The sequence below is a fragment of the Lepisma saccharinum genome, chromosome 7, assembly GCF_977018435.1.
Source record: "Lepisma saccharinum chromosome 7, izLepSacc3.1, whole genome shotgun sequence".
Taxonomy (NCBI): Eukaryota; Metazoa; Arthropoda; class Insecta; order Zygentoma; family Lepismatidae; genus Lepisma; species Lepisma saccharinum.
Window position 1 is genome coordinate 48806564 of NC_139235.1, and position 24884 is coordinate 48831447.

The window sequence follows — 24884 nt, forward strand, 5'->3', positions numbered from 1 at the left end:
TAGTTTACTCTTGAGTAAAATTTTGGAAAACTTGCATGTTCTATGTACACAAACATGGTATAGAAAAGACAAGAAGGTTGGATTTAATGGAATTCTTCATTGATTTAGGAAATTTCTTTAAAAAAAATCGCTAAAAATGCCAATTCGCATTTTACGCCAAATTCGCATTATTTCGATATTTCGAACGGGAGAAAAATGTGTCCATACATCACTGCACATTCCTAAACAAAACTTTGCAGCAATTACCATTTTTCACAGTTTTGGCATTTGCGAAAAATCAAAATCAATGTCCCTACTAATTGGAAATTACTTTCTGTCCACCCCTCGTGTAAATCAGTATATGGAAAGTGAAAATTCCAGTAATACATCAGGTTGGTGAAAGAAAACCTTTGTAAGCACTGCTACATTAAATAAGGTGAAGTGAGCGAGAAGAGTAACAAAATTAGAGCAGCATATCTGCAGCTCTTCTTGTGGAAACTCTGACACAGGTCTGGAGCAAGCCTTTGAAATTCATATTGTAGAGCAACCTCCCTCCTCTCCGCAACATATCCATGCCACGTTCCCGAACAGAGTTTCACATTTTGGCTCATTATTCAACTTGTATGGCACCCAGGAACATGAAACATGTTTCAATCTCTTTGGAAACGTCCATTCTTTGAAGACAATACTAAGGTTTGCACCTTCTCCCCAAAATAGCAGGAGAAGAGGGGGCAAACTCTAGATTTTTGTTTCTTTCATTGAAATTCGGTCGTCGCGCCCCCTCAGTTCGGTATTCTGAATTGTACACGGTTGCATGCTATGATGTTTTAGTTGCAAAACAAAACTTATTTGAAGTAGATTGCTCACATAGAGCCAGAGTTATAACAATTTTCCTTCAAAAATGCAAATTACCTTTTTTTCTTTCTTGTAAATTTTTTTTTTAAAAAAATCACATTTTGGCTTATTATTCAACTTGTATGGCACCCAAGAACATGAAACATGTTGCGTTCTCTTGAGAAATGTCCATTCTTTGAAAAGAATACTAAAGTTCGTGCCTTCTCCCCAAAATAGCAGGAGAAGAGGGGGCAACCTCCAGATTTTTATGTTTTTTTCATTGAAATTCGGGTGTCGCGCCCCCCCAAACCCCCTTCCTCGGTTCAGCGTTCTGAATTGTACACGGTTGCATGCGCTGATGTTTTAGCTGAAAAACAAAAGTTATCCGAAGTAGATTGCTCCCATAGTGCCGGAGTTATAACAATTTTCCTCCAAAGTGTGTTCGAATTTAAAATTCCCGCCGGTAACCAGGGCAAGAGAAATTTCTTTCTCTCTCCTCCTGCCATCACTGGTTTCCGGCGCCGTGGTTGTGTTGCGCATAAAAGGGGCCTAAAAGTTGAGGCCGAAACTTACGAACGAGATTTCCTGTTCCCGTGCAGAGTTCCATAACGATATCTTTAAATAAATAAATAAATAAAAAAAATACAAAAAGTCATTGAAGACTGAATTCCCTGACTTTTCCCAGTTTTCCAGGTCTGCGCCCTGACAAACTCAATCAATTTTACTTCAATATTTGCCCCCCAGAATTGATTGCCGTCAAAGGTTGGGGGGGGGGGCAATTTAAAATAATTATTATAGTGGGGATGTTTGAATGTGACAATTTCAAATTCAAGTGGTGTTTTTGAGGGGGCAACACTATTATCCGGGTAATATGCCCCATGGAAAAATAACTTGTTAGTCCCTCCGTGGAAAAGTCTGCAGACGGCCATGATTAAGTGGGGCAATTGTCCCCCTTGCGCACATCTATGTCTGTGCTTACTGGTATGAATATTGAAGCTTTTGAGTCATTGTCAAACCACGTCTGTAAAAGTTTATTTCTCTTCTTCCAAATAAATATTGCAGTTTCTTACGTAGTTACACTTAAGCAATTTACAAATTTGACTTAAGTAAAGGTTTACGGAACCCATTACTTACGTAGCTCGGGGGGTTACTGTAGTAAACTATAAATGGATGAACTGTTGCAACGGAGTTGTTCCGGTGGAATCCTTGTGCTCCACTTGCAAAAGAAATTAGTAATTCTCAGCAAAAATACTAGGCAGATCGGAAAGTAACGCACAATATTTTTTTTCTCCCCAGATATTGCAGCTGGAATGCTGAAATTGTACGACGAGAGAGTTTGAAGTTTGCACCACAGATGGTATTTTTTTCCCCTCTGCAGCTCTAGCGAGAGAAGCCTGAACTACGAAACAAACATGGCGCGCATGTTACTGTCGTCCACGTGTGAAGAGCAGCAAAGTGTGGTTCGATTTTTGTGAGCCAAAGACCATACACCGAGTGAAATTCACAGGGACATGCGTGGCGTGTATGGGAACGACTGTCTGGACCGTAGCAATGTCTCCAGGTGGTGTGCATTCTTTCAAGAGGGCCGTGTGAACCTTAGTGATTCGCCACGGTCCGGGCGGCCGGTTACAGCTTCAACTCCGCAGAATATCCGCGCCATTGAGGCAGCAATTGTGAACGACCGGCGTGTGCACCTGCGAACCTTATCGCATACGTTCAACATTTCCTATGGTGCGGTGTACCACATTGTTCATGACACGTTGAAATTCCGTAAAGTTAGTGCTCGCTGGGTGCCTAAGGTGACAGTGTTCTGGGACATGTTTTGTGTGTTATTGGTGGACTTTGCTGAACACGGGACCACTGTGAATGCTGCAGCCTACATGAAAACTTTGGTTAAGTTGCGTCGTGCCCTTCGTGACAAACGCCGCAACATTCATGCTGATGGTGTCAAACTTCTTCGTGAAAATGCCCGTCCCCATGTTGCTGCTCCTGTTCGTGAGAAACTCACCGAATTTGGGTGGGAGGTGCTCCAGCATCCACCATACAGTCCGGACCTGGCACCATCGGACTTTCACCTGTTTGGTCCCAAGATGGAATTCCTGGCCGGCCAACACTTTGCGACAGATGCGGAAGTGAAATCAGCAGTCCGCAGATGGCTAAACTCCAACCAAACGGACTTCTACGAACAGGGCATATTGAAACTGGTACCACGATGGGAGAAATGTGTTGAGAAACTTGGTGACTATGTAGAAAAGTAGGTCAAAGATGTCAGTTCATTTGTGATTTGTTTGGTTTTTGTTACATATTAAACTTTTTGCGAAAAAAATTATTGTGCGTTACTTTTCGATCTGCCCACGTACATGTCACAAAGCTTCGTCAGGCATGAGTGTACTATTATGTTCAGAAAAAAAAAAATATAGATTGCTGTTTGTCAATACAACATGTATCTTCAACAAATTCATCTGTGTGCAATCCATCAAAACCCATTGCTTGTACTTAGTCATATCATAAATTCTGTTACAAACTTTAGACAGGGATGGCAACACTGGTTGGCAAGGTAACCCCACAATGTTGGATCAAACAACAATCAGTACCATTGTGTGTTTGGCTGTGGTAGCGGAAAGGTGAATTTCAATGTGAGTTGAATGGAGTGGGGTGTATACGAGAACCGTGTGGCAGTAATTGCACTGCACAAAGTTGGCAAATCACCATCGAACATTTTCAACACCCTGAAAAAGCTGAATATCAGGAGGATGTTCGTGCATCGGACCATCACCAGATACTGTGACACAGGGACAATTGAGGACCACCCCCAAGAAAGGTAGACTTCGCAGCGTGAGGGACCAGAAGCTTGTGAAAGCAGTGGCGGTGCGTATTCGATGAAATCCTGTCAGGAAACAGGCAGTGATGGCTCGAGAGCTGAACATTTCCAAAATGTCGATGTTGCGTGTGCTCCAAAGTGACCTAGGACTCCGCGCTTATCAGCCAAGTACTGGTCGTCACTTCCTCACTCCACAGCTTAAGGTCCAGAGGGAGCAGAAAACAAAAAGACTCCTTCAGCATTACGTAAATGGTGGCTACAGGAGGATCCTTTTCACGGACGAAAAAATCTTCACGATTGAAGAGTCTTACAATCGCCAAATGACTGTGTTTATGACTCCGACATCCCAGGAAGCTCGTGAAAACATGCCACGGATCTTCACAAAGGCCATCATTCCACCTCAGTGATGGTTTGGTGGGGGGATTCGTACGATGGCACAACTGACCTCCACTTTTGTGAACATGGTGTGAAACATCTACAAAAGTGTACCACGCAACAGTGTTGGAGTCACTTGTGAAATTGTTGACTTGCAGCATGTTCAACAATGAGCCATGGAGCTCCCAGCAGGACCCAGCACCAGCCCACAAGGCAAAGACCACAAAGGAATGGCTTCAGAGGAATGTGCCTGATTTCATTGCTCTGGCTGATTGGTCCTCCAGCAGCCCCGACCTCAGCCCATTGGACTACAGCTTGTGGTCCATTTTGGAGGGCATGGTCTGTAGGAAGAGACATCCAATTGCGAGTCTCAATCGTTCTCTTGTGAATGCAGTGGCAGGCTTTCCCCTCGAGACCATGAGTGCTGCGATCGATTACTGGCCTCAGAGACTTCGGGCCTGTGTGAAGGTCAGAGGTGGCCATTTTGAACAGTGATTGGTGCTCTGTGTTGGCAAGACCTGTACCTTTGTAACATCCAAATATTAATACATTAGTTTGCTCACTGTGTGTGTAGTTCATTATTGACTTTGTAACAGAATTTATGATATGACTAGGTAGGTTAGGTAAGGTAAAGGCACCCCCGGGTATATGCAGACATAGGGCATAGGCATAGGGGAGGGGGTTGTGGAGGTAAAGCTTCACATAATCTTGATCTTGGCCATAGTTGGGATAATGTAATTAGCATCATGCCCAGCTGCCTTTACCCACCAGATATCCATTGATATGAGGCTAGGCAGGCGTCAAAGCGACGCAGAAAAAGGGAAATGATTGGAAAATTCCTGGTCCAAATCACCTGCCTCAGGGTTCGAACCTGGAGCATCGTAACCAGATGCTGTACCAACTGAGCTACACCTTGCTTCTAGGATATACTGATATTTTCAATCATCTCTTCTTCGAGGCTCATTAGCAAGGCTTCTTAACTTATGGTACTGGAACAAGAATCACACTCATCTATAGAGTGTCTCAACCTTAAAAGTCAGTATGGAAGTAAATGGAGTACTTCCCTCTCTCTCTAATACATGAGTTTTGCCAATATCTCTGTTCTTCTCTACCACCGCTGCATTGCGAGATGTTACAAAATTTACAAAATGTAAAAGTCAAAAATTTCAAACAGTGAAATCATTATCCTGTAGGTTTTTTATGCTCTATTTACTTACGGCATTATATAACCAGTCATAAATTCATGTGATCTGAATTTTTCATAATTATGGAATTTTGCAAAACGCTTATTTTTTTTTAATAAATACTCCAAAAGCCATAAATATCAAACAGCTTGAACAACTTGGAGAGTTTTTTTTTTTCTACGAGTTCTATGATGTTTGTAGATATGATATTCTTCGCCTGAGTGAATTAATTTGCTTACGAAGAGAGTTATATATATACATTGGATATTTTGTATAAATCATCAGACAGTTGGTTAGCGAGAAACTTTTCAGTTTGTCGTGATACACATGCAGACCAAGTGAGAAAAGTGTTGACCATTGTTTGAAGTTATTTTTAGAATGCATTGTTACTCCACAGCACCGTTATTTATTCTGCAATGGTAGTCTGTTTATGCAGGCTGTCTCGCGAAAAAAGCTTGTGTGCAGTTAGCATTACTTCCGTAAATACTTCCAACACATGATCTAGTGAATTCTGGTCTTCAGCACTTTCTGCTATTCTCACCACCTGGCAAAAGTAATATTAATAAAATACATAAAATAGCTAATATTTTTATTTGTATTTTTAAACACATATACATGCACATGTATGTGTGTGTGTTTGTGTACAGGGACCATATTATATAACTCTATTGGGTATGATTACACAATTTAGAGAATGTCTCCAATTCCTTTCCTACTTCTTTTACTCACTAAATATGCAGTCTTGGTAACGTTTCTGGAGTTAAGATTTTGGGGGTCACGTGTAAAACTTGTACACTTACGTCTATATATGTTGCAAAATTATGTTCTTCATTACTGCAATCATTCTCCATACATAAACATAAAAACCATGTTTGAAGATATGAACAAGTGACGTTCGGCTGTCTACAGCATTGCCACATTGTTCCTTCGTTACTTGCAGAGCATTAGTTGTAGTTTGGACAGTGAGAACGACGAGATAGAAGAGCATGTGGAATGCAGACTTTGATTAGAGGTAGGTTTGGCAACGGTGTTTTGGGCAGTGCTGAAGCTAGTGCTACAAAACTTATATTTTGTTACAATATGTGCTCATTGGGAAAAGATTTAACTGATATCCCCACGCAACAATTTTTCCGGTACGTTTAGACAGTATCTTGATTTTCGTTAATATTTGGTAGATTAACTAATTTTGGCCTTCTGATCAGTACATTATGAACGGATAGCCGCACGAACCATGCACGAGTAGCCCCACGAATCATTTCCGGTAAGGTTAGGATAGGCAAGCTTAGTTAAAATTTTGTTTGTGAAACAATGCGATACAGCTTTAAGAAAAAAATCTCAACTTACATCAGCTTTTTTCACGATTTCCAGACGTGATCCTCACATTTTAACAACAGATTCAGGATTAGAAGGCCAAATTTACTTAGCATACCAAATATTAACGAAATTGGAGATATTCTCTATATTCTACATTCGCTCCCTTTATTGTATTTTATATATTTTTATTTATATAAATTTCCAAGTTTACTAAATTTACTGTGTACTGTAAACGAGCAGACACCTGTTATGGACAGTATAATAAATAAATGGTAACAGTTTAGTATATTGGAGACACATTAAAATCTAATATTTTGTGTTTCGAATGGTTCGTACTTACCAATTGTGTATTGCGGAACATAGTTCAAGGTGCCATTATGCTTTTTACACGAAAAGAAACACAATATTTCACATACAGAGTGATTTTTTTTATTCCATTCTTCGATTCCGTAACATATAATATGGCGGACATATCTTGACTCAAGTTGTGAGTATGCAGTGTTTCCAACCTTCTTCACCGAAAAATACCTACTATCGTGTTCGTCACGTGTGCAAATTGTACATTACGCACGGGTAGCTGATGGATAGCTCCAGGAACCATTCACAGATAGCCCCACGAACCATTATGCACGGTAGCTGACGGGATAGCCCCACGAAACATTTCCAATAAGGTTAGGTTAGGCAAGCATAGTTAAAGGGGGGGGGTTGGAAACACTGACAGGGGCTTACGTCATCAAACGTATGCACCATCCGGTTCTCGTAGGGGAAGTAAATGAAAGCAATGGCAATTGTGCGTCGGGGAAATATGTCTCTTGAAAAATACATGATTTCCTGGTCCAATATATTCCACGATGAAAGAAAATATGGAACAAGTTTACAATACCGGACCATGGTAATGGTTCAGATTTTTTTATGATTTCTCCTAGCACAAACACTAATTATCGTAGAATTTTGGAAATCATTGTCACACGAAATTTGGACTCCAAAAAAAGTTATTTATGTTGAAAAAAAAAAAACTTTATAATTACCTTACGCACTTCTCATGGACAAGATATTCTACGTTGAGAAGCGACAGCAAATATCGTAGAAGCGTGGGAATGAATGTAGAAGTACATCGGAACCTTAGTAGAATGCATTTAGGGACTTTATTTTCATGCTAAGGGAACCAACTTAACCTGCCTAACCTAACCATGAAAGGATATATTGAACAAAACCTTAAGTAATCTCTAAATGTAAAAATTGCATTCGTAGCATGATGAAATTGCAATAAAACAAAAGGAACTTGGGAGCGAATTGACAATATAGAGAAAGTCTCCAATTTCGTTAATTTTCGGTATACTAACTAATTTTGGCCTCATAATCACGAATCTGTTGTAAAAAACCGGGGGTCACGTCTGGAAATTTGAAAAAAAGCCGATTGAATTTTTTTATATATATAGGTGTATATGCGTAGTTTTACGAACAAAAATGTAATCTCCTGTCATTGTGTTCAGTAACAGTTTACTATACCAGAGACGGATTTCTTCAAATTTGAAATAAATCATTGACAGGTGTGTCTGGTATAGTAAAGTAGTACCTTAGTTAGTATACCGAAAATTAACAAAATTGGAGACTTTCTCTATATTGTCAATTCTAACCGGAATGTGGACTGTGGGCCCTGTTGTGCGACAAGAAATGCGAAAGAAACATGGTTGTCAATTGTTTTGTATGGAGAATCATCATGGTCTTTAACAAGGCTATTCTACAACTTCTACACGTTATTTTACAATTTCCATTCTTGATTGCCAATGATTAGATGCTGATTCGTGATTAGGAGGTCTCAATTAGTGAGTATGCGAAATTTCATAGAAATTGGAGAGTGGTCCGGTATTGTAAACTCATGCCGAAAATACGTCGACGAACGTTATAAACCTTGGAGAAACTCATTTCCGTAAACCGTAGTTTCTCCTGTAAAATTGAAGAAATGTTTCTCCGATATACTAAACTGTTACCAAATAAATAAATAAATTGTAGTACACACTCACCAATAGTTCATTTCCCGTTAAACCAGGCCAATTGATTTTGAACAACACAGTGTCATCAAACGCCTTTACATCACTTGCAAATGCTAAAAATTGCAATCGTAATTGCACTACCACCAACAGAAACAAAACTTGCCACATATCATTATATGGTTTCATATTGTTCTTCTAAGAATGTTCAACTATCTACTTTAAATCATATTTTCCGAAGTTTGAGGTATTTATCCACGCAATATTCACATTGATTTATCTTCTTGTATTACAACATATTGCAAAATAAACACACCCTTGCATAGAGAATACTTATTTCACTCGAATACAGCAGCAGACAGCAAATTTCGTCTGTTCAGATGCATATGGAAAATATGCGGGTGCTTTTCCCTGTCTCTCACATACAGTAGCTATGAGAGCTCATTGAATAAAATCAATAGTTCGATGAACTAACGCAGAAATATTACCAATAAAATACTTGTAATATTTAGTCAAATTTCCGTATTATTCTCTATTCACTAAACCGTATTTCTTCGCCGAAACCCAGAACAAAACTTGTAAAATTCCTATTGGTTAATTTATTACACAGCCACAGACAAGTGTCGAAATTCGTCAAACGGTTCTAGGTTCTATGTTTCTAGTATAAAGGTGAGAGTATGTACATAACCTTCAAAGTTTTTCAAATCGAGAAAAATATATTGTAAGTTTGTATAAGTTATTCCATTAATAATGTATGGCATACTTTTGTGCATAATAGTTGTGAATACAGAACGCTCTTTTAGTTATTTTATTTTCATAGTGACTACTGACTAAAAACAAAGACGAACGGACGAACGGGAACGAGTCTGTGCTTCCTTTCTGCAGCACTGCTTACAGTCAACGGTAAATTGTCCATCGCTATTTTCATTCTAAATCCTGTGTTGCAAGATTAATTTATAGTAATTTATATTTACATATGAAATTCTATTCATGCAAAGGAGATAATGTTTTTAAGTTTATATTTCAGTACGTAATCAGTGAGTACTAATCACATATTGTGGAAAACATACCGAATGGAAATGCTGATGGACAGTTCGTCTACTATTACTTTTGCCAGACATACCGCGCTTTCCAGAATTCACCAGCGTGCATGCATCAGACTGGTGAACCAAAAATGACGTCAAATTCGGTGAAATACGGAAAGCTTCATGCTGCAGCAAATGGAAGCTAGATTCCAATCGTATATTCACGATTATTAGGAAAAAATCACTGATGGTAACTAAATCACAGAAGATATTTCATAAATATTATATATTTTCACTTAACGACATCTCATTTTGCATGTGCACTACGAAAGTCAGTGGTATTATTTTGTAAAAATGTCGAATATTGCCAATAGATGCTTTCCTGCATGTTGCAGCAGAAGACGGACCCATGTTTTGATGCTTCGTCATCAGCCCCGGCCCTAGGAATTTTGCCGCCCCGTGCAATTTTACTTCTTGCCGCCCCCACCCAAAATAAGTACAAAGATAACGTCATGTATGAACAACTAAGCTTGTTATCCTTGGCAATTTCACATGGTATAACAAAATTTTAACATAATAAAATGAAAGAATACATAATGTGAGAAGATAAGTTATTCATAAATAAAAAAAATTATATATATTTAAGCCTAATAATAATAAAATATCTGTTGCATTTACTGACCATAGGTTCTGCCGACGTGCAGAATTCTCAGCTCTCCTGTTTTGTTTCACTATTTCTTCATGACTATTTATACTGTACATAATTATGTACATTTTCCAGAACGTTGTACATGAAGCACGACGACGTAACATATTTACCAGTGGCGACTGGCAGCTAGTATGATGGGTAGTGCCAACATGATCAAAAAATCGAAAAATGTTCGCTAGCATATGTCATAGAAATCTAATGAAAGAGGTAATTTTAATGGAACTTTGTTTACTAAAATTGCAGACAAAAATTCAGAGTTCCTAAGATTGGTTTATTTTACTTCGCATTTGTACTACTTTTGGCTAATCGTGAAGATAAGGATGAGTGAACACTCACAAAGAACACCGATGCCCAGGCCGAGATTCGAACCCGCAATCCCTGGCGTCGAAGCATGCTGTGCGGAGGTCGCCCAGAGTTTCTAAGCAATAAATGCGACTATTAAAATTTCGACGCCTGTCACGTTTATAATTTTTTTGATATTTTTAAATAGAATTGATGTTTAAATCTGGCGTGGGACAGCCAAGTTGTTTAACTTTTAATTTAATATCATATAGTTCCTTGGAAAACGGTGTATGTAATAGTGCTCTAATCTGACTCATCTTTACTAACTACCCTTCCTTTCACACACCATCGGACACTTTCACTTCACTAAACAGAAAAACACTGGACAAATAGAGACACCGAGTCGATCGGTATTCTCGCCTTGTTTTGTTTATGGCAGTGTCTGCTGCCACGTTCTTTTTCTGCTGAAACCTCAAAAAAGATGCGCGTGGCAGTAGACTCGGTCTTTGTTTTATCGTGTTTACGTCTGTAACACATACTGTAAAGTATAGCGATTACTTTCACAAAAATGTTTTAAGAATAGGTCCCTCAGCATTCTTCTAATAATAAACCTAAATGCTCTCCTAGTTAGGTTAAGTTCTATTAGCATTAAAATTAAATGCTTTCTAAAGAAAAAGGTTCTAAATTACCTGTACATTCATTCCCACTAACCATAAACTTGCATTTCTCTCGTCTTAATCTATTCTTAAGATTTGTAACATCCTCTTAGCAGACGAATTACGTGGCAGCAGCAAATTTGATGCTTATTCTTACTGCTGACACGCGCGTGGCAGCAGACTCGGCCTTTGTTTATAATTTGCAACCCCAGCACGGCAGACGGTACATCAACGAACGATGTTACCAACAACTGAAATATGAGTATCTGTTAAATGAACTGTAGATCTACAATTTTTAGAATTCAATGCAAGAAATTGAATTATAGTATGGGTAAAATAAGGTTGGAGACGGAAATAATTATTAGAAAGCTGATTCCTTCTGAAATACTTTCTTTAGGTCCCCCTGTACTTCCCCAGAAAAATCCCAAAAAATCCTGCATGGGGAACACCCTAAAATTTTGAATAAACGGCCGCCATCTTGGATTTTTTTTAAAAAATGCGATAACTCAGTAATGGACAATCATAGGGAGGTGCTGTTGGTGCCAAACGTTTCAGTTTTGGAAGAAGGAACTTATTACTTTTAAAAAAAAGTGTATAGTGCAAATATATTTCCCACGATTCCTTTGACAGCATTTTCGCCTAGCTCCTCGACTGAGTCACAATTAACTCTATCATCGGCAACAATTCCTGAAGACAGGGAAATGAGCTCTTCGGATTTGTTGAAAGGCGAATGTTGATTCAGCCAAACTAAAAATTTCCTCAAATCACTGGTAGAGGGAGATTATTTCCGTAACATCTTTGGCTGTTATGCATTTGAAGCATCGGAACGAGTCACAACTCTCGTAGCAGCCAATTAACCAAGCGAGCCGCTGACGTCATCTCAACCTATAACCTATCGCTAAGCCCGTTGCTCAGGTTCTACACGCCCACTAGGCTCGCTAAACATATTCGCGCAGTTCGCTGGAGATGTTCCGAAAGTAATTCGACTCTATCTCGAGTCTGCCACGATCTTGATAAAGAAATGTGCTGGTCGGAGGATACACCGCTAACCTTCATAGATCGCATTAAGACCTGCTCTATGGTCATGTCCGTCCAAACGCCGCACCAAAACTTATCCAATCGCCGAACTGTAAAATAATCCTGACTGACAAAACGTTCAAACTCTTGATCCGACAAAGTAGTCTTAAGTTTAGACATATTCTGGAGGTAGAGGTGGGCTGATTAAGCGTAATGAATATGGCCTGCTGCATGGAGGAGAACTAACATGTGTTGAACGGAGAAGAGATGAAGGTTCCAGTCGCCTGTTCTTTCCGCTCTCACTAAGTCATGCATTATAGAAACTTGCTTGAAATACTGCAGCCATAATTTAGCAGTACGACTTCTTTCTTCAAGTGTCTTCATTGCACTGGATACAGCACTCAGTAAATGTTTGACTTTGGATAGGAAAGGTTCTGCGGAGGAGGACAAGTTTAACACCTCACCGTGAATTCCCCTGAGAGTTTGGACGTCAGAGCTGATCAAAAGTCCGTCTTACTCACAACACTCCAAAATCAAATGAGCGATAGCTGCCTGAGCCAGTGAACGAGCTCGTAATGCTCTTGCATAAGCATGCCCATTAGCCATGTGGACAATAGCGTTATTGGAAAATATCTCACCCCACATTTCTTCCATACCACTGCCACCCATGATTTTGCCCACCGCACCCATGTAACTCATAAGCAGATGAAATCCACCTAATCTCACGATTATCTTAGACAGCTCATCAGTTTCCTCTGCCTGATGGACTATATCCATGGCTTTAATTAAAAGTGGCTGATCAAATGTCACAATACACCTTTGTTGCCGCTTCCTGCATTCTTCTACCACGAAACGAAGACAGGTGTTAATTGAGGTGGGGTTAGAAGGTTGAAGATTGACGAAGGGCAAGGGTATCACTGCTGACTTTTCGTGAGATCTTTTTCCTGTGGCAATCTCCATGAAACCACTCCATCCCGTATGAGGTTCTTCAGCTGACTTGGGACCCGCCATCCAAATCCATTGGTATGAGGTTCCGATTTCTCCATCCATCGGCCGCAATTCCAGGGAGATTACCAGGCGATTCAATCGATGGTTCTTGGGCCGGTCGTGAGTGACGATTGGAATGAAGCCAAACTTTCCAACAACAGTTGCTGTTGATATAATCTTCGGTCGTGGAACACGAGAACTCGTCTGAACAGCTGAAGCAGGCGTCACACACTGCACTCCTCCCATCACATGAAAGGTTCCATGTCCATCCACAGTGCGAGTGTTACGATCAGAATTATCGAAGACAAACTGCACAAATCCATGTTTCTGAACTTCACTTGAAGTGTTCATTGTCACGGAAGTTTCATACTTACAGAGTTCACTGTAGGAAACAGAGCAGCCTAAATTATGCAGAAGGTTAATTAGATGTTTTGATCGGAAAAGCCTATGAAGAAACACTCCAATTTCAACCTGCACAGCTGACACAAATGAACGTGGATGCACCGAAGAAATGATAGAGTGCTCAACACTCAACACCTTCTGGTTGCAAGGTGGACCTTTTACTGGTTTCATTAGACCAGAAAGCAGATAAGTGAGCATCTCACCTACTCGATTTTCTCCACCTTTCGATATTTCTTCGTAGGTTGTATTTGTCGATCAATCATAAACTTTAGATCTTATCTCTTCTTGGAGGATGGTAATAGCCACTTCTATAATCTTCTCCTTTTCTTCCACAGCGTTTTTTTCTGTCGCTGTACCACTTGTCCGTTAAAATCGTCGATGCAACGGGCCTAAAAGAAACAACAGTCCCGAAACATTTCTTGCTGGATGACATAAGAACAGTATTGCCGTAGCGTGCTGATAAAAGCTCCCGCAGATGCTTTTCACTGTATAACTTGTCACTGTCGGTACTGAACTTTAAGAGCATCTCCATAAGGTCAGACAGCAGGTACTGGCAGCCATCGTTGGAATCCAGGAAGTTGCATAATTTATTGAAAGCCTCTAACTTGGACTCGTCAACAGGTCTTCCGACCACATTTTCAGATGGCTCGCCTAGCATACTTGAACCAACGATTGAAAATCGTGCATCACAGTTTTTATGATATTATTGATTTTTATGATCAGGTCACATTCGCTATTAATGCGATTTAGAACTATTTTCCCCCACTTGTTGCACATATTTGCGCACATACTCCGAATACTTGACATTTTTTGTAACGTTTCCACTTGGCATATTTTTGGGTGGCGATGTGTGTGCTTGTTGCAAGCTTCCTTATCAACCGTCTCCCCGCAATAAAGACAGCACGTTTTAAAGTCGAAGGGATGTAGGTCACTTCTGAGGAGGGGTTTTGTTGCATTTGTTCCTACAGGTAGAGGCACTGGAATTTTAATTTCCATGTCTGGTATAACGTTTTCTGCACTGTACATGCATTCGCACATGACTAACGCCCTCAATTTTCCCCCCAATCCCATTTTTTCTCTGTATACTGAGATTCCTCAAAGTCTCTAACCCTCTTGTCACATTGACACTGTCAATGTCCACCATCCCGCCTTCACCGCACAAAATGCACTTCTCCTCCATCTTCTATTCAGCTTTCCAACAACCGCATACGATCAATAAGACCTGAGAAGAAAAAACTATTAATAACGGTAATGCCGTTTTCTTCTGAACATTCAGTTTTTTTTGTCAAAATTCTTATTGATTTCATTAAATTTTTACCGTAAACTGGACTTTTTTTTTTTAGAAAAGATGTTTTAATCGATTATACTACACAAACCATGCATTTTAGCGCAAAACAGCACCTCCCTATGATTGTCCATTACTGAGTTATCGCATTTTTTTAAAAAATGGCGGCTATTTATTCAAAATTTAAGGGTGTTCCCCGTGCAGGATTTTTTGGGATTTTTCTGGGGAAGTACAGGGGGATCTAAAGAACGCATTTCAGAAGGAATTAGCTTTCTAATAATTATTTCAGTTTCGAGCCAAATTTAGGTCTAAATGTAGATGTAAAGGTGGTGTTATGAGCCCCCATTTTGTTTTGTATTTTTTAAAATTTGATTTTTAACTTTTTTGTTCAGATTCTTATGATAACTTTAACTACAACATTTCATACAACTATTGTTAAAATATAAACCAATTTCAGCAACTTTAAGGATATGAAAAAAAATAAAATACAAAACAAGTCAATTTGTTGAAAAAAGTTTTGTGCTGGTAATATGAGCCCCTAGGGAAAAAAAATAGAATAACTGGTTTAGAAAAGTGTATGACAAATTAAATCATACAAACAACATTTTATTCATTACAAAACCTTTAAAAAGATATTATGATGTGAAATACCATAAAAGAGTTCATAACAAAATCATTGAAAAAATCATTACAAAACCAATTGTAAGGGTAATTAAAAATGAATTGAAAGGGTCATTAAGAAACCATTTGAAAAGTTTTATTTTGTTTCTTTGTAATGTATATTTACAAAAGTCGCAAATGTAAATATCCTTCTCGCATCCAGCGCAGTCGTTGTATGCCCACATTTCACAGATGAGACATTGCACCTACAGTTCTCCTCGGCCATCTGCCGAAAATAGACCCTCGCAGAACAGACAAACTGCTTCTTCATCACCGGGACTTTCCACTCCGATTGGTGTTTCTAAGACATTTTCCCCAGAATTGATATCTGATTCACAGGATTCCTCGTCTGAATCTTGATGAAGCTTCGGTTTCACTGCATGCTTTTTTTTTAGTTTGTGTTTGAAGAGTAGGTCTTAGAACAAGAAACATTTTTGATGCCTTTTTCAATCCCATATCTTTGTTTCTTACAGTCTTGATCGCCTTAACCATATCTTCAGTATTCCAGTTTCTTTCTTTTGGTCTTGTTTTTTGGACCTAGCACTTTTCGTGACATCTGAAAAGATAAAGTTGAAACCACTCCTGTAGTGTATATAATATGAGCCCCTTAAAGTTTGGGGGCTCATATACCAAGCACGATGGGTGCTCATTTTACAACCCTTGCCATATTGGAATTGGAACATGCATAACGAATCTTTGTTACTTGCAAAATTACATAGTATCTACACAAAAATAATCTTTTAAACATGCTTTATCCAATGCAATAATGCACTAGGATGAATTTAAATGAATAAGTACTGCAATTAAAAGCAAAACACTTACCTTTCAAAGTTTTTCAGATCGAGAAAACAAAAAGAACACGTTCACTCATAAACTATCAGCTGCAACTGAACGAGAACTCTCTGGCGGCAAAAGGCGTTACTAAATTAGCAGTTCAAATCATCGCCACCAGGCTGAGGCCACTCCATGAACAGATATTGGGGGGGGGGGGCTCATAATATATGAATGGCTCATAATACCACCTTTACCTCTACTATACTATTATATCTCCAAGTAAAATTCTTATACTGATAGATTTTCCGTGTGATTTTTTTACGAATATTAAAGTAAAAAATCCCCTGGTGATGCGAATTCCCTTTGATATTTAGGCAATTCTTTTGTACTTACAGTAAACGTCTTCAATGTTGTCAACGTCAGTTGCAACACATGAGTGTCTGTGTGCGTGAGAGCAAGGGATATATCTTTTCTTAAGGAAGAAATGGATAACAAAAAAGTCTGGATGGCTCTTTAGACGCATCTATCTAAATGGTTATATAAATTTGGGAAGATATTACGTTCGTTCTTGCCAAGTATGCAGGAAAGTATCTTTCTCGCGAATTACATCTCCAACGAGTATTACAAATCGGTCAGGATTAGTCACTTCTCTGTGAAGTTTGCAACTATGTCAACACAATGCGAAAGCTCTCGCGTCGTGCCACGACGCGACCTGGCTCGGTTGATCATGGCTGCCACTGGGCTACCACCCAACCTCCTCGCTCGTTGACTACGGAGATTTTTTCAGACTATGCTGGCCCAGAGCAAGTGAGAGAACAGCTGGGGATACGGCGAAGAAATTGAGACGGCAGTAAGCTGGAACGCTTACGAGTTTAGAATCTCCTCGTTCGTAAATGTATTAATTTAACTATATATTGGCAAAGCAAGTGCTATTTCTTTTTCTGAGGGTAGAGCCATGGCACGGCGGCTCTCCCCTTAGAGCCACTGCTGCTATTTACAATCAACTATGTATGTACAACCATAGAAAAGTTAGATTATAGAAGTGGAAGCTACATTTAAACCTCGCTACGCTTGGAAATTGCAGTTCCGTCGGTGGTCAATAGATGGCGCGGCCGTCTTCTTTTGCTGTTTCCAGCACAAATTGGGGGAGAGCTCTTTCGGTGACAGTCACGTGGGTTTCAAACGTCCTTATTGGTCAGATCTCTTGTATCCCAGCAAGGCTGTTACCATTGGCAAGGGCTTTCTTTTTTTGCTGGTTCCCTTCCAAGCACCGCTGTTAGGGGTGGGGTGAAGAGATGGGATGAGAGATTAAGATGAAGAGAACCGCAAAGTTCTTCAGAATCTTTTACTCGAAAATAAGGTTGCCTTTCCTATGCAATTGTTAACAGATTCTTTGAGTGTTTATTTGAAGGCGAAATCGGGAATGTAAAATGTAGGTATTTTCAACTGGCGCCTGAATTTTCAAATTCAGTTCTCAAAAAAAATTTTTAAAAATATTTCAACTTCGCTTGTGAAAATTTCCATTACCACTTTTGAAATAACGAGTACAGTGTGTGGGCCTCCCCGATGGCGCAGTGGTATCGTCGTCGCCTTGTAATCAAGGGGTTCTGGGTTCGATATCCGGTGGAGCTACAAGTGGTTCGGATCCCACTTTAAACTGTAGGTCTAGTCCCGATTGGTCTGAGCAAAAAGAAAAAATAATGATAACTCATAACTGAAGTACAAACTGGGGACAGGGAATTCCATGCACCGGCGCAACAATCATTTCTTGACTGCAAGAATCTTTACTCGATCCCGCCGCACAAGAAATGAAAATGAAGTGAATAACGTGAAATTCAAATAATTTTTGTTTCACTTTTGCTCGAAATAAAATCGTTTCTTTAAGATAGGGTGACCATTCGTCTCGTTTTGACCGGGACATTCCCGTTTCATAGGCGTATCCCAGTCGTCCCGTCAATATTATACAATAACACTATTTGTCCCGTTTTTTTTAATAGTGTAGGAATTAGCTTGAAAACCAAGTCTAAATTTGAGAGATTCTTAAAAAGTATGAATTTCTGTGTCTTGACGGAAATTCAAAAGTCAAATCCCGCGTTTTGTGTTAGATATTGATATGTGATGCAACTTTTTGGGGGAGCTTTATTAACAGTTAGTAAAAAATAAAGTTGTTCTCAAGAAGATTGGTTCTTCTGCAAAATACTTCTAACACTCGTCAACTTCAGCGTAGGACCAACATCAAAGGTTGATCAGAAGCCAGAAACACTATGTAGTCATACCGAGTTTATAAAAATGAATAGGTCTTGACAACGAGAGATCATATTTTACATAGATATTGTTCATGATGTATCATTTATGTGATCCATACTATAATAAATAATAAAAAAGGTAAAGTGCTCCCCTGTGCTTTGCTCCACGCCATGAAGGCGTATCTCGGCCGAAGCTTGGAGTGATGTGATCAGCACCACGGCCCTGGCCGCATTTACCCCCAGAGTTTCCTCCAGGTATCCACTTTATACAACGCTGGGTGAGCGCCGGAGCCGCATAAACAGGTGGAAAAGGTCCCGGTTCTCTCCCGCCGGGATCGAGCCCGGGCCTCTCGCATGGTAGTCAAACGCCATACCGACTTTTTTATATCTAAAATAAAGAAATACCCCTATTCGGTGGTATCCCCCGTCATTCACACACATTTTCTCAACATTCGTACATATCAGTTTTTATCTATATTCTCGGTTTTCTAAATTTACGGACAACACAAACATCCAAGTCCTAACCGGGATTCGAACCCGGGACCCCTGGCTTCGTAGCGCGCTATGCTAACCCAGTGACGTGCACTGAGGAGTAGCTAGTCTAGCAGAGATAGATCAATCAATCTCACGTCTCTAATTATTTTCAAATCACAATATTTATTGCCTTGAAGCCACAGTTCATATGCAACACTTCTTTCCACGTGCTTCTCGTCCCTCGATGTGATCAGCTGGCAAGGCTGGATACCCTAGGTGGCTCTTCTTCCGCCTTACCAGTTCCAGGTATAGACAACTGCCCGAAGCGAAAGGGAAGATTTCTGCCTGTACTTCCCTTGCCCCCTGCTTCAATGGTTGAAAGCCCGTGGTTTCAGGTCCTCCAGTCTATCTCCTGTAGGACAGATAGGGGATTGGTTTCCCTTCGATTCCTTTGTAAATCCTCTAAAGAACTCGGGGGGAAATTTTCTGCAGTACTTATGTTCTCTGTATTTACACAACCTTTTAAACGTTGTACAATATGTATGTATAATATGGGATGTAGTTTTATTTGTATATGAATGGGAACGTACTTGTATTATGTGCAGACAAAAATGTTATGGTTTCTTTGCTCTTCTCTTAAAATATGGAATATATAATGATTAAATAACAAATATCTAGCTCTCGTTTTAGTAGTGTTTTATTTAAATATACTAATAATTTGGCCTCCAATAAAAAATGGGTAAGCTAAACAGTCATAAATACGAATGTATTAATTTGGGCAAGAAAACGCGCGTTTTAATTGGTTTGGTTTATTTTACTTCACCTTTCTGCCACATTTGGTTATCGCGAAAATGAGGATGAGTGATGATATAATGAAATTGATGAAGGGACCTCACAAAGAACAATTCAGGCTTGGATTTGAACCCGTGACGACCGTGCATTCTTGTTCCTGTGTGTTGTACTCTGCAGTGAATAATGAAATAATTTGGAATGAAAAATGTATCCCAGAACTCAAAAAGCCAAATGAATATCAGTGAAGAAAGTAGAAAAAAGTGTGTAGCTTATGGAAGTTACTAGGGACAATCGTAAACAGAGAACTCTGTACTCCTGATTTCACAGTGCCCTGCAGATGCACTGGGAGGAAATTATTTGTATTTTCCCTCCTTTCTTTAGCGTTGCTTTTCAATCACCTTACCTAAATTCTGCCATGACGATGAACGTTGATTAAATTAAACGGATGAAGAGTGGTTACAAAGGAACACTCATGCTCAGGCCAGGGCTCGAGCCCGGATCCTTCAGTAACGAGATCGTGAGATGGAGAAATTAGGGAAATCAAGCAATGCAATTTTTTTAGAAAAACGTTTAATCACATACAAATATGGTGTTTCAAAAATCCAATTGAAATTTACGTCCCACTGAGTAAATACGCAGTTTGCTTTACCGATACCCACGTATCCGAATAGTTAGAGCTTTCCACTCATCTTTGTTGTCGGCCGACCTCCGTAGAGGAGTGTAAGTGGCCCCAGATCGGTACCCGGTGGAGGCACATAGTGGTTCAGATCCCACTTTAAACTGTAGGTCCAGTCCCGATTAGCTTTTATAAAGTGGACTTAAACACCAAATCAACCAGCCGCGGGGGAGTGGTTATCACTGCATGCTATGACACCAGGAGTTCCGGGTTCGAACCCCGACCTCGGCATGGGTGTTATTTGTGTTTGTCTCTTCATTACTGGTATTGTATCATCTTCGCGATTAACCAAATGTGTCAGCGACGCTAAGTAGCATAAATCAAATCATTGATTGATTGATTGATTTGGTTTGTTTTACTTCGCTTTTCCTACACTTTTGGCTAATCGTCAAGATGATACGATAAAATTGATGAAGGGACAAACACAAATAACACCCATACCCAAGTCGGGGTTCGAATCCGGGGTCTCTGGCTTAATAGTCAAATCAACATGTTTTGTATTTTCGAAAGTGGGTGGGATTCAGTAATCCTTCCTCATTTTGCAATCCTTTCCTTTCTTTGACGTTCTATTTTAGGAATACTAGGCCCTAAAGGGGGAGGGGGATTATGACCCACACCAACCTCCCTTGGGTACGCCACTGATTGCTAACCCAAGTGTCGACATCACCGCACGTCACTGTAGCTAACCACTCCGCCACGGAGGCCGACCACCGACTGAACTACAGCAGTTGCTATAAATAATAATAATACGTTAATGACAATAATTTTATAGCTAATTAGGCCTAACTAATTTTTCAGGAGGGAGTAAAGTGAGCTTCGGGTCAAAATATTATGGTCACCCTACTTTAAGAGCAACATCAAATCGTACTTGACTATGTTTTTATGTTTAAATTTTTGCAGCTTTTAAAAATTAAGATATACTATTGATGAAATCCTACGAGCAATATTTGTATTTTCCTCAAGCACTACAAATTTTTAATTCACCATGCTCCTAAAAACTTGTAAAATTATTGCTTTTTTATTTTATGTTATTTTATTTTATCTTTTTGAAGAGTGACAATTGTCAATTCAACCTGTATGTGGAGTGAGTTGACGATATGTTCGGGGTCAGTTGACAATACTTGTAATTCTACCTTTGAAATGGTTTGGAATATTTTACTTCAAACAATATACTGCCTTAAAATTACAGATTACGAAAATGTGATCTAATGAACAGCATAATATGTAACATAAATGTTCCAAACCAGGTTGCGGAATCCCGGGGGGACGGGGAGAATTCCTCTCACCAACGATCTTGTCTTGAAATTCCCTCCACAAAATTCTTCCGGGGGGGGGGGGAGAGTTTTTGTTTTAATAACAAATATAAACAATTAGTTTGAGATTCGAATATACATGACTGGAATAATATCGACAACATACAAAAGGAACGGACAACAAAGAGCCTCACCTCTAAGGACACTAAACCCAGCAATCCCCAGAACACAGAAATTAGACCGACTTGTTATTTCTTCTCCATTTCTCATCGTCTTTCGTTAGCAACCACGAAGTACATAGATATATTAATAAAACACGTAATAGCATTTATATGTGAATTTTATAAATGAAACTATTATGTTCTTAATATCTCTTATTTTTTATCCCTCCTCCCTTATGCAAATCATTGTTCATCTATTTGCAATTATACATTTTGAATGAAAGACAGTCGATATAATATATTGTATATTTTATAAAATAATTTGAGACATTTAATGACATTATATATATATATATATATTCCATGTCAAATCAGGCAGGAGTTGACTTTCATAGTCACCGACTTTGATGATATTTCGTACACAGCTACGCTTTTGCTTTGCTCCGAAACCGATACCTGTGAAAGGATTTTGCTGAAATATGATTATTACGAATTATATTAGGGTTGTTCAAAATGTCATTTTTGAGCAACATGCTCTTTTCAATCAAGTATATCTCGGGAATGAACAAAGATACAGAAGCGTTCTTGAGCTCGTTGTAAAGAAGAAAAACGGTTGCATATTATGAGATGATAAAATGTTGAAACTTTGCAAAATTTGAACACACTGTTCAAATGTTCAAATTTCAAGTTTGAACAGCTAAAAACATCCCCCCATCGATTTTTCTCATTTTTGAATATTTTTAACTACCATCCTTCCTCTTCATACTAAGAAAGTTTCATCGAGGTGTTTTTTTGATATAAGGGAGAAAAATTAAATTGAAATTTGTCCTGCATCAGCAATGAACTGAGCTGCAGCGTCCCTATAATGAGACTTTTCACTTGTGTCGCGCTAGAGGATATACATACGTACTGTTCAGGGACAGATGATATTCCTCTTGATAATAGGCTTTATTTTGTGCTGTTATTGCTAATTTATACGTAACTGTTTTCATATTTTTAACCGCATTCATGGGGACGAGATGTGGGAGTGTTGTGAAAACTTCTGTGTTAGGCAAAACGATCTAAATAAAAAAATGTTAAAGAGAATGCCATGTTCCCCGTGAAATTTGTTGCGCCCTATTAAATAAATATTGTTTTGAGTTTGCAAATATTTGCTTCTAAAGATTTTCCTGCTCGCTTCGATCCCAATATGATTATTTTCTGTAATGCATTCTAAATTACCCGAGAGAGAGGTAAGGCCAGATATATAGTACCAGGTGGTTATAATTAAAGTGACGGTGTTCAGAGTGGTACAGCACGGGCTGTAATGAGAGTAGCAGTCTGAAACTTCGTAGATATGCTAATGAAGCAATGCGCTCGCGAATTATGGAAAAAAAAAAATAGTTCCAATTCTCGCCACCAGGGTAAAAAATGGCGCTGTAAGCAGTCGAAACGTGGAATTTTCCGTAACTCTGACGTCAAAGTCGGTGACATTGCCTAACCATTGTGTGAGCTCCCTGGTTGTCATTGGTGACGCTTGTTGCTTTTTCCTTTAGTAATGTTCATGTAATTCGAATAGTGAAATTGTAGCGATATTTTATTACAAAGAGTATTGTTTTCTGCGATTTATAGTGTTTGTCCTGTAACTATACCACGTTTTGACTGCTTACAGCACCATTTTTTACCCTGGTGGCGAGAATTGGAACTTTTTTTTTTTTTTTTTTTGCATAATTCGCGAGCGCATTGCTTCATTAGCATATCAACGAAGTTTAAGACTGCTACTCTCATTACAGCCCGTGCTGTACTACTCTGAACACCGTCACTTTAATTATAACCACCTGGTACTTCAGACTGTTGCTGCTTAAATGCATGAACAATTCTTTTGAGGAAATGGAGCGTTCACATTTGAGAGACAATTTGGCGGATGAATTGAGCACGTAATGTATTTAAATAATATATATATATATATTAAAGAAACTTTGAATACGTACACAATTTAGCGTTAACATGTTGCATATGTATTTTCTTATTTTATGTCGCTCTATGTTACATATGTTTAAAATATATGTTGTATACATGAAAGTTATACGTGTCATATGTACAAAAATATTATAATGTTCGTCATCATTCTGTCCTTGAAAAATACAGCTTGTGTGCTTGTTTTCCATTATTAGCTAATATGAAATTGAACGTGTTGGAAAAATATTTCAAATAATTTGTTCAAACACAAATGCTTTAGCACCGACTTCTACCCCCTTTTGCATGATTTACGACGATAATAACGTCTTGTAATGCTATTAATATTACTACCACTACCACCACTATATTACTATTATTATTATTGTCACGTTTGTCCTGGTACTTGACCCCCCCCCTCCAGATAAAAATTTGTGGTTTCGCCTCTGCTCACAAAGAACACTCATGCCCAGGCTCGAACCTGGAACCCCTGGCTTCGTAGTGTGTTATGTAACCATCCCACCATGTAAGTCGGCTAGTGAAAGATGTAGGACAGGTTACTGGCTCAAATTATTATCAAACACGATGAAAATGTGATAGTGTTTCACAATTATTATTTCGGTTAGAAAGCGATAAAATTTATAGTTTGATAGGGTTACACTAAGCATCTTATGGAGTGTAAATATCAATTTCAAATCTTATGAATCATTTCTCTATGCAAACGCATCAAATATGATAAGCAACATAGGTGTGTGTTATGATATCCATTTTATAAAGGAAAAGTTAAGTTTTAACCCTGACTGTTTGCATGATATCGTTTCAATAGCATGTTATATATTGCCAGGGACGTAGCTAGGTTGATCAGTTTGGGCGGGCCCAAAACTTAAGTTTTTTTCCATCAAACCATTAAAAACTAACAAACTATTAATATACCATATAGGCCTACATATATGTACAGTATGTGTGTGCTTTATATATATATATATATATATATATATATATATATATATATATATATATATATACATATACATACATACATACATAAAAAA

At 38.8% G+C, this 24884-nt stretch overlaps 2 protein-coding genes across 3 annotated transcripts in view; one reads left to right on the plus strand and one right to left on the minus strand.

Annotated features, from left to right (window-relative positions):
* LOC145989846 (endoplasmic reticulum lectin 1) overlaps nt 1-9326 on the minus strand; it is a 94287-nt gene extending 84961 nt beyond the window's left edge. For both annotated transcript variants that reach the window (XM_083125298.1, XM_083125297.1), the window contains exon 1: nt 8532-9326. In XM_083125298.1, the coding sequence (XP_082981424.1) occupies nt 8532-8687 (156 nt within the window). In that variant the 5' untranslated portion in view covers nt 8688-9326. The remainder of the gene's footprint in view (nt 1-8531) is intronic.
* Nucleotides 9127-24884, plus strand: part of LOC145989847 (bifunctional protein GlmU-like) — a 65703-nt gene continuing 49945 nt past the window's right edge. Inside the window, exon 1 of the mRNA XM_083125299.1 lies at nt 9127-9167. The gene's annotated coding sequence lies outside the window, so the exon portion shown is untranslated. The remainder of the gene's footprint in view (nt 9168-24884) is intronic.